The sequence below is a fragment of the Geospiza fortis genome, unplaced genomic scaffold, assembly GCF_000277835.1.
Source record: "Geospiza fortis unplaced genomic scaffold, GeoFor_1.0 scaffold275, whole genome shotgun sequence".
Taxonomy (NCBI): domain Eukaryota; kingdom Metazoa; phylum Chordata; class Aves; order Passeriformes; family Thraupidae; genus Geospiza; species Geospiza fortis.
This window is the reverse complement of record NW_005054341.1, coordinates 2,300,498-2,311,257: the sequence shown is the minus strand read 5'-3', so window position 1 is coordinate 2,311,257 and position 10,760 is coordinate 2,300,498. Positions and strand designations below refer to the sequence as shown.

The following is a 10,760-nucleotide window of genomic DNA, read 5'->3' as shown; positions in this document are numbered from 1 at the left end:
GTCAGCCTGCCTGTGGCTCCCCCCACCTCCTGCATCAGGCTGACCTGCACTTTTATGCAAATCAGGAGCTGAGCTCTTCAGAACTTTTCCATAACTATGCGAGATTTAAAAACTTGTTTTGACCTGTTTAAAAAAACCCCTTTATAATAGTGTTTGAGATTTACATTCCCTGATAAAACCAGGAGAGCAAATCCTTTAACTAATGCAAATTACCAGGTTTATTGATTACAAAAATGATTGTCATTATAAATCACCCAAACTGAATATCTTACTTTTTAATCACTGTAGGTTTACTGCAGAGTAATAAATTTTAATATAGAAATATATATTTTTAAGCATGTAAATGATTTAGAGTTTTATTTTAGGATTTTTTTTCCTTCTGTGTCTGCCCTTACTTTAGGAAAAGCAGCATTTTTGCTCTTCAGGTCTTGTACACCCTTCTCAAAAGAAGCTTTTTAAAAATTTCTTACACAGGATGTTATCACACTAATTAACATGAATATTTTGAAGATGTTATTAGTTGCTGAAATCTGGCCACATATGCTTCAGTTTTCAGAACCTGGGCATTCAGTGTGTGAAGAAGAAAGACCTGAAGGAATCCATTTCTTTACGAATCTCAAAGAAAATTAACCCTTTCAATGGTGAGTGGAAATCAGCTGGTTCTCTTGGCAGGGTGATGGGGTTTTGTTTGTCCTGTCCTGCCTTAGCTTTTGGGTTGGAACTTTATTTTTCTTCTCCAAAAAATCTCTTTCTGAGAAGCAGTCTTCCCCTTCTGTGTCCCTCCCAGTCTGTCTTCCCAGTCATCACATGATGAATCTATTTGGATAGTTGCCCTTTTTCTTTTTATATTGAGTTTTTGTAATTCCCAGCAGCAGTGTGAGTTGCTGCTTGGACAGAAGGAGTGGGATAGCAGCAGAAACCTTTCTTGGAAACTTCTACAAGTGTCCTGGGAGTTGGATTTCCCCAGTTTTGGCAGTGATGAGAGTTAAAGACTGAATTAGCATTACTCTGCAACAACTTAAGCCAGTACAAATCTCACTTTCCACTTTCTCATCTCTTCTCTTGCTGTGTCTCTTGTGGCCAGGCCAGGGGGCTGAGAGCCCCCTGGGAACTGCCCCTCACTTGATTTCACAGCATGGCAGCTCAGAAACCCAGAGCAGGATTGCAGTATCAGGGCTGGGCAGGGCTTGGAGCAGCCCCGTCTGGTGGGAGGTGTCCCTGCCCATGGCAGGGCTTGGAACAAGATGATCTTTCAAGTCCCTTCCACCCCAAACCATCCTGTGATGCTGTGGTTGGGCTCCTCAAGGTCAGAGGCAGGCCCTGCTGCTGCAGAACCACACCTGTGAGGGGTTGCCCACAGGGTTTTGTTTGATGTGACTGATCTGTGGGCTGCTCTCAGGAGGAGTCATCCTGCTCTTCCCTCCATCCCTGCTCACACACTCCCACCACTTTCCTCACACCACCACACACAGGGGCTGCGTGGCCCCACAGACAGTTGCTCCAGTGGAAAACCAACTTGAAAGCAAAAAATAAAAAAAGGAGAGTGGTTTCCCTCCAGATCAACTTGTTAAACCAACTCCCCTCACAGCAGTTTTACTGCCAAGTTCTCTGCACAGAGGGGGTGAGGAGTACACTGCAAAATTTTTTGGCCAATTGCAGTGGGACCAACACATGCAGAATGCAGGCACAACTGGGGGGAATGACATTATAAGCATAAATACCCCCAAATTATTAGCTAAGCAGTGTCAATGTAGTCATGTATTTCCCTCAGTGTATTTCCTTAGGCAGGAGCTTGGAGATTCTCCAGCCACTTCAGTGGCTTTGCTAATACCCACAGAATTCTTGCTATATTCAGGTAAGATCCTTAATGGAGAGTTGAGAGCTGGATTTCTGGTGACTTTAAAAATACATGTCCCTGAATTGGGGCAAAAAGAAGGATGCTGAATTTATCATAGAAAAAGAAATGTCTTAGATATTTTTCTTAATTTTAGAGCAGCTGTTTGGAATCAGGCTGATGGCCCTGATGACCCATCTGAACAAATACCCTAATTAAGATAATATATGCACACAGTATTTTGACAAGAGTTTAGTTCATCAGCACAATTTAAACACTTTAGGGGTTTGAATTATGTTGCCTTGACTCAGCCAGTTCTACCTTGATTTCAAACAATAAAAGGGGAACTTTTCTTTAGAAGGAAGTAGATTTTTACAGTTGTTGACACTTAACTCCACATCCACTAATAAATTTTGGGCGATTACAGAAAGTTGAGCTTGGTGGCATCCGGGCAGATCCTGGGCTGCTTCCCACCAGTCCAGCAGTGGAGGAGGCCACTTTGCTGCCCTGGCAGCAGGGGAGAGCCTGCCTGGGTGACACACAGGGGAGAGCCTGCTCTGGGCAGGGGCTGTGCTGAGAAGGGGCCGCTGGCAATCCCCAGCTGCGTCACTGCCCTTTGGCGCATGTTAACGTGTCAGCACAAAGCAGAGCCACTTGAGAACGGCCTCCAGGGCAGTCCCACGCTGAGCAGAGCCTAGAAAGGCCTGGGACCAAGGTCTAATAAAACAGAATTAGTGACAGGAGTGTTTTTATGTGTTTATTTGGTTGATCAGAACAGGGTTTTGCTGTTCTGATCAGTGCAAATGTTCGCTGCTTGACAAGGTTGAGAGTTTTATGTATGGATTTAGTTTGTTTTTTAAGGTCAGAGGAGTGTTGGTGCATTTTCCAGGATTGTGCAGGCTGTGCTGAATCCATCCTGCATTGTGCTTTACCCTCTGTGTCTTTAGAGAAGCATCTGACTTCCCTGTTTAGAGACATTCTGGAGCAGGTCGCAAGTTGGTGTTACTCATTTCTTGTATGACATCATCAAAGGAACTTCATGGAAAATGAACCTTCAGGGTGCTTGTGGGCTGGTAGGCTTTTCTTTTTTCTTTCCCCACTTTCTTCTGGGACAAGCATTCCCTGTCCTGAGCCTCCTTTTGGGGAAGAGAGGTTGAGTATTGACCCTAAACAATTGATGCCTACCTTGGAATCCCTGGCTGATGGGAACTTGTTTGCAGATCACTGCTGTGTATCGGAGTCATTCTGCCAGTGCACCTGTGTAGGGCTGCCTCCCTGTGAGCTCCCAGTGTTGGCTGGCAGCATTTGTGCCTTGTGAAGTTCAGCACAGGCTGTAGGAGCTGTGTGCATTCACTGGGATGGATGACTTGCAATCAGGTTGCTCCTCTTGTGTTAGCCTTGTTTGAGAGAGAGGGAATTGCTGTTTCCACACCGTGGTTGTGATCCGTGGTGTTCCCAAAGCACCTGCCATGTATTTTAGTCCTCTAACAATCTCAAGAATTCTAGAAATCCCTTTTGTCTCTCATCTCTGAGCACTCCAGGGAAATGGGGCACAGTGTCAGCCTAGCATGCAACTGGGACTCCTTGGCATGATGATGGTGATGATGATGATACAAATAGCACAGCATCGAAGGAGCAGAGTTACTCCTCCAGTGGAGCTGGTCCATGTCTGCTTTCTATGGTGTTTGTTTTCTTTTGGGAGCTGTTGAGTTGTGCCATATCCTTGTCTTCCCATGCACTGTCTGATGTACAGCCAACTCAAATTAAAAGAAGAGCCAGTTTTCAGTTAAGAGCTTTTGTGAGTGGGTGTGACTTGACATAGAGACAACAATTGAGTTAATAACAACTGGAGTTAATTGTCAATGAGGAAGAGCCCTAAATGTTTTCTTTAAATTATGGAAAAACTGTACTCAGTGCAGTGTTACAAAGGACTGACCTTTTTCTAGCCAAATGCATGGCAGCACAAAAACCCCGGACTTGTCTCGGAGTGAGAATCCCCAAATTCCAGGCGGGTTTTATCAGCGGGGATAACCTGACTTTCCCTGGAGCTTGCCACAGGCTCAATCTTCCTGCTCCTTTGCAGCTGCTTGTGCTGAGGAGCGTGCAGTTCATTTTCAGGCTCTCCCGTGCAGCCCACACTTCAGCACGTCTGCTGTGCCTCCGCAGTGTTTCCTTTGCGTTTCCCTTTCCGCCGCCGGCGGCTGACCCTGCGCTCGTCACCGCTGTGCCGTGACGCCCTCGCTCTGCCCACGCCGGCCCCTCTCCGCGGCTTCCTCCGCCTCTGCTTCCATGAGAAACCCCCTCTCCTCTGGTGCTGCTCTCCTGTGGCCTCCCCACGATCCCCCTCTCCCCCCGTGCCAGCTCCATAGGGAGTTTTGTGGAGTTTCATGGATTCCGTGAGCGGCTCTTGGCAATGGGGATGGGTTGAAGGTGTCTGCTGTAACGATCTCCTTGGTCATCACAAGAAGCTTTGAGCTGCTTTTCTTGTATTAAAACAAATGTGCAGCCCCCCAGTTACATCCTGAAGTGTAAAATCTTAGTAGTGACAGTCATCAGCTTTTGAAGGGGCACAGAGCAAAGCCACTCGAGGGAAGCTGTGTGTCCTGATGGTGGCACGGCCCTGGCTTAGCTTTGGGAAGCCCATTGTTCCTCTGCCCTCATGCAAATGCTCCTTTCTGCTCATTCCAAAATGCATGTGTTAATAATAAAGGACAGCCCCCTTTCAAACTGTTTAAAAAGGAAAATTACCACGTAGCAAGACAAAAATGCTGACTTGTTTATATTTTAATGATAGAAACAGAAACTGCTAAAGAAAGGTATCAGGAATGTACAGAGGCTGGTGGATGCACTCATTTAAATCTGTTCCAACTTTACCTTTTTCACATTGAACTTAAAACAGGAAAAGAAGCCAGAGAAACATTGTCTAGTCAAAACAAGTGCTGAGTTTTGGAAGTTTTAATTTGTGTTTCCAGTTCTTCCCTTGGCCAGGCCGTTCACCTCCCCTGCATTTCTTTCTTCTGTAAACCAGGGAAATGTGTCCACAGAAGTTTGGGCATTTACTGGCTGTAGAATGGCATCTGAATTTTAGTTGTTTGCACTCACCAACTCACTGACATTTTGCTTTTTGAAAAATGGGTGTTGCTGATGCACATTCTGTTTCAAGGTACAGGTAAAAGTTTCTCTTTTTTTTCTGCAGAATTGATTGAAAATTACCTTTTTGTGGATCTCAGTGGAATAAAACAGGTGTGGGTGTATCAGGAGAAGAAACACAGTGCTGCCACAGTCCTTCCCTCCCCTTGTTCCCAGCTTCACCAGGACTCTTCATCAGGGACTGTAGTGATAGGACAAGGAGTAATGGGTTCAAACAGAAAGAGTGGAATTCAGATGAGATATACAAAGGAAATCCTTTAATGGTGCTGAGGTCCTTGCACAGGTTGCCCAGAGAAGCTGTGGATGCCCCATCCCTGGAAGTGTCCAAGGCCAGGCTGGATGGAGCTTGGAGCAGCCTGGGGCAGTGGAAGGTGTCCCTGCCCATGGCAGGGAGTGGATCTGGATGAGCTTTAGGGTCCTTTCCAACCCAGACCATTCTATTATCCGACCCCTTGGGAAGTGTTAGTAAAAGGCTACATCAGCACAGCTGTGTCTGCAGCAGGGACGCAGGCTGGGGGGATGAGTGGGTCTGAAATGGACCTCCTGGGCACCGAGAGGGACCTGTGGCTTGCAGCCCATTTCCCTGCCTGGCTGAGCCTGCTGTAAATCAGCAGCAGCTCTGGAAGAAGCTCTGCTTCCACCGATTCCCTTGTGCCAGGGCTGCCTGTCGTGGGAACCAGCTGGCTGCAAACAAGCCTTTTCCTCTTCCCTTCTGGCAAGATAGTTCTGAGGCAGACCAGTTCCTTGATCTGATTCACCACATGAGAGCTGAGCCAGCCTGAGCAGTGCTGGAAAGGTTGGGCAGAGCCACCTTTGGCAGCAAAACCTCTGGCATGGACCGAGTTAGGCTGCCCAGTCGGTATCAGGGCCAAGGGGGGTATCTTTGTACTCCAGGAGCAAAACCCTGCAGGCAAACCACTTCTGTGTCATCCCTTAAATGAAACTGAGCTCCCAGCATATCCCTAAATTAAAAGCCCTCATCTGCGTAAGAGAGAAACAACTCATGATGATTATTAATGGTGTGTGTTCCCCACACATGTGGGGAGTGATGTATGATGATTATTAATGAGGTGTGATCTCTGGGGTGTTTTAACTTGTGGAAGGTCATTCTCTTTGACATCTCATGTGGCTCCTGTGGCCCCACAGCCCCTCAGTGATGGGGGAAGGTCACAGGATGTCCCTTTGCAGCAGGGTGAGCTGTGCTCTCCACAGAGCCCCCTCTCTGACTGTGTCACACCACATTGCCCTGGAAGTTTCCATGCACGTTGAGATGCCTCCAGCTCTGCCCACTCCAGAAGGGTGACATCATTAGCTGGGTGATGGGCTCTGTGTGAGGTATGTGCTGTTTGATAGGTGTTATCAGTCAGAAAACCAAACCCTTGATCATTTCTCTTCAGTGTTCAGAATAAACTTCCACTTTCCCTGATGCATCACCTTATTGAGTGAACATCAGAGCCCTTAACCCCCCATTAAATTAATCATATAAATGGCATTTTATTGGCCTTGCTGGGTGTTGAAAGCTATTGAAATACTAAAAAACCTATAAAACTATAATTAGAAATTAATAAACAGCATGCCTGACGTTACCAGCATCTTTAATTTTGTGTCTGAACTTGGACTTGCACGTTGGTGTGTTGAACCCAGAAAGTCTCCAGTTTTGTGTTACAGAAGCAAATCCAGCAGGTTCTCAGTGAAATTCAGTGGAATCCCAGCAGGGCATCTCTGGATTTTAGAGACAAAAGCTTGGAGATGGGGACAGCCCAAACCTGATGCCTGGGAGCTGCCTGGATCAGCCAGCTCAGGTTGGAAGAAGTTCACAGTTCAGCTCACGTGGGGTGTTTTGCCTACACTGGGACTGTATTGGTCCCTTCACCACCTTAGCAGAGAATGGATTAGGGAGTTATTTCCAAGATAATTATTTAGTAAAGCTGAGGAACCAGCATTTTGTTCAGAAGAGCTGTAAATAGATCTATAATGAAATTATTTACTGGTTATTTTAGTGCCTTTTCCAGATGAACAGCAAATCCTCCCTGGGTTTGGCCGTAACTCCAGGTACTCCTTTTGCAACCCTCTTGCCAGAATCTTGGTGAGCAGGGTTGCATTTCTTTTATCATGGTGCTGCTGGTATTTTTATGGGCATTTTTGACATTATAGTCCATATTTACCTTAGAATTTTAGTTAGTTTAAAAATATTATTTTAATTTCTTTGAGTTACTTCCGAAAGCTCCTTGTGAAGCATACGAATAGTCCTTCATGTGTTCCTGTGTGCAGAGATAACTGCAGTTAAAGCATTTCTGCCAGGTTAAGGCTATTTTTTGTAATTAGACTGGGTCATCACAGGAATATACCCAGGCTTTTGGTTGGGCTCCAGCTCTTTCAGCTGGATCCAGATGAAGACACTAAGGTGTGGTACCACACAGCGAGCAGCAGTCAGAAGAGGAAGTTGAACCCTTGCCAAAACCAGAGAACTTCTTCCCTTTTTGTTTTTTTTGGTTCATGTTTTGTGTTGGAGCCTTTTTCCCCCACACCTGTGCCCCCAAGGTGCCACGTGGGGTGACGTTTTTCCTTCCCACCTGCGAGGCCCCCGGTTTCAGTCCTGCTTGCGCGGAGCTCGCAGGGCTTGGTGGGGTGGCTGCTCCTCCTCTCCAGTACGTAGCGTTCCCAGAATCTTCGACAGCGTTTCCTAACTTTAATGACTTCAGGTTTGTCAGGTTTAACCCCTCTGTTGTCCTTCTGCACAGGAGGTGGTGGAATAAGATGGGGTGACATGCCCGTCCTCCACCCGGCCGCGCTCCGGGCGTTACTCAGGGTGTTTGTCTGCCTCGGCTTTGTTTGCTTTTAATATTCCCAAGGTGTAAGCCAGCATCCATTCCAAGGCAGTGGCTGCTCTCAAATGGACTTCAGAGGGAGCAGGATTGGGTGTTTGTTAAAAATAACAGCATTTTGTTTTGTTTGGATGGTTGTCTTGTTTTGAAAGTGGTAAAAGCTGTGTGCTTCTTCATATGCACATGGAATCTGGTGTCTCTCTCTTTTTGGAAGCGTGTCATCACAAGATGGAGTTGCAGCTGTCTTGTTCTCCTTTTCTTGCACTGTTATGTTCTTCTTGTAGGGTTAAAAATAGCCCAAGAGGAATCACTCTTGACTGAACGCTTCCTCTTTCAAAAGCCAGATTTTTAAAGATTCTATTAAATGGTTTATGAAAACATGCAAAGCAGGAGCAGTGGTTTTGCTGCAATAGAATGAGCTGTACTCAGTGATTCTGTCCCTTGCCATTCCTGGCACACCACTCCTGTGTCAGGTGTTGGACAGATTTATTGGGAATTTGCGCAAGTCTGTAGCGGAGGAAATGACATCATTTGAGCATTAGCATTGCTAATTTTCTCCATATCTAGAGTATTTTTGCTTTTACAGAGTACTCTTGTGCTTCAGTCTGCTGTTACATGTTTCTGAGGAAGAGTCACATTTCCCAGTGGAAGGCCCGGAGCGGGGCTGAGGCTCCTTTAGCGTGAGAGAGGGCCTTGGTTGCACAACCACACAGTCCTCCCTTTGCATCAGGGTCAGAAGCCAGATCCAGATTTCGTGCTCAGCTTCCATCCACAGGCAGCTTACTCAGGCAAAGGTACTGAATCTGTGTGCTTAGTTTGATTGTGAACAGGTTTGAGGTTTGAGCACCCCTTGGCTCTCTGCAGGGATCCACATAGTCGCCCAGTGGCTAACAGGAATGTGAGCCCTGATGTCAGGGTGTCCTTGGGAGCTTCCATGATGTCAGGCCATGGATTAGAGCTGCTCTCCTGATAGCCCTTCTGCAAGGTGCCCTCTGAAAGTGCACTTTTCCTTCTGTGTTCCCTGAATCAGGCTGTACCCAGAGGCAGCTGGGCTGTGAGTCAGCCAATCCGGGTCAGGCTGAGGAGCTGTCTGTTCCAGACCCATCTCCTAAAGATCCTCTTTCAGGGTAGCAGGTGAGCTAATGAAGGGCATTAAAGCATACAACTGTGTGTGTCTGGTGACACAGTCAGCACCAACCTGCCCAGTGCTGGGCTCCCCTGGGCCTCAGCACTTGTGGAGCTCACACAGTTGTTTCTTAGTTTTGTACTCACTGCTGTATTTGCCTTGAGATATTGCAGATCACAGGCTTGGAAAGGGGAAAGGTGACTTGATTTCCCTTTGCACTAGAGACCAGGAGAAACTGATATTCAGAGCACCAGAAGGACTCAGAATGCCCACTGGAAAGTATTCTGAGCTCATCACACTTAGAACTTCACGCTTACCAGAAGGTAAAAGGAAGAAGCCACTCAAGTGGGCATTGTGGAATCCCACTCGTGGCAGGGTGGGGACCTGAGCCAGTGATAAATGCTAAAGGTCAGAGCAGGCAATCTAATCAGTACACCGTGGTCCCCAGGCTGCTTATCACAGCCATGTTTAATCTTCTGTTCTTGCAAGAGCCCTTTGAAAGGGAGGGGAGGAGAGTGGAGAGCTGGTGATCTGGTGGCTTGGCACATGTTGGCTTTGGGTAACTGTGAGGAGTGTGAAACAGCTGAACTGCTGCTGGGAGGGGTTTGGGGAAACAGAAACACTTGCAATTATTTTAATTATCAGTACTTCTACTTAAGTGAAATTAAGCCAGTTTCTCATTTTTACTAGCATTGAATGCCAACATAATGGTTTAGTGTCGCACCTTAAAGGAAAGTGTCAAATTCAGAGGAGGCTGCTCTTCCCAGAATTGTCCATTAAGCTGGGAATACATGAAATGTTCAGTAATGATACCCCAGGCCCTGTATCTTGTAATTAAAATAAGGAGTGAACAAAATTGAAATGCTGAGTTTGGGTTATGCAAACTGGGAGGAATAAGCAAGGAAATGGATCCTTTCCAGCAAGGCTTTCCTTCTTGTGTCACAAATCTGTATCCCAATGGCTCCCCTGATCCCTGCTCTGAAAGGTACAGCTGTGACACTGGAGGTGATGGGGTGGGGAGGTGTTTTCTGTTGTTTCAGCTTCATTCTTGCCCCAGGAGTTGCCTTCTGACTCTTCTTCCATCTCAGTCTCCAGAGGAAATTAATGATACTGTGTAGCCAAAGAAAATGTTTAGTAGGACCCTAGGATCCCTTTGTACCAAAATATTTCTCTTGGGCAACAGCATTAATTTTGTAAATTTTATCACGCACAAAGAAGAATAAAAAATTGCTTTTAAGCTATAGCTACATGAAACTGTTGTGGCAGGCAAGGTGAGGAACCCAGGCACAAGGAGCAGCTGGAGAGCTCGGACAGCTGAGCCTTGTTGGGTGTGGGGAAGGCTTTTTTAAAGGCTTCAGTGTCGTTTGTGTGAGCAAGGGATTAATTCATGCAGCCCCTGTCCAGATGGGCAGCCCCATCTCCTTTACTGGTGAGGGCTCATGCCCAGTTTGGTGAGGAATTGGTGCTGGTTCTGTGCCTGACCCTGGCTGCTGTGTGTCCTGCAGTGCCCGAGGAGCAGCTGCACAACATCGACGAGTACGACCTCAACGTGGTCCGGCTCTGCTTCCAGGCCTTCCTTCCTGATGAGCACGGGAACTACAGCATAGCCCTGCCTCCTCTCATCTCCAACCCCATCTATGACAACAGTGAGTACCAGCCCAGCCACATGGCTCTCTGCTTTCCCCTTTTGTTTTCTCTTCAGCTTGGGATGGGGAATGCCAGCTGCCTGAGCTCTGTGCCAGCTCTGGGTGGCTTCTGTGGCTTGGGACTGCCAGGAGCATGGGTGTGCCATGGCAAGGCACAGTGAGCATACATACAGACATGA

The 10,760-nt window shown here is 46.9% G+C and overlaps 1 protein-coding gene across 1 annotated transcript in view; it reads left to right on the top strand.

Moving 5' to 3' along the window:
- The window catches only part of REL (REL proto-oncogene, NF-kB subunit), a 24,052-nt gene that overhangs the window by 6,605 nt on the left and 6,687 nt on the right, over window positions 1-10,760 (top strand). Inside the window, exons 3-4 of the mRNA XM_005422632.3 lie at window positions 550-641; window positions 10,441-10,581. Of these exons, the coding sequence (XP_005422689.1) occupies window positions 550-641; window positions 10,441-10,581 (233 nt within the window). The remainder of the gene's footprint in view (window positions 1-549; window positions 642-10,440; window positions 10,582-10,760) is intronic.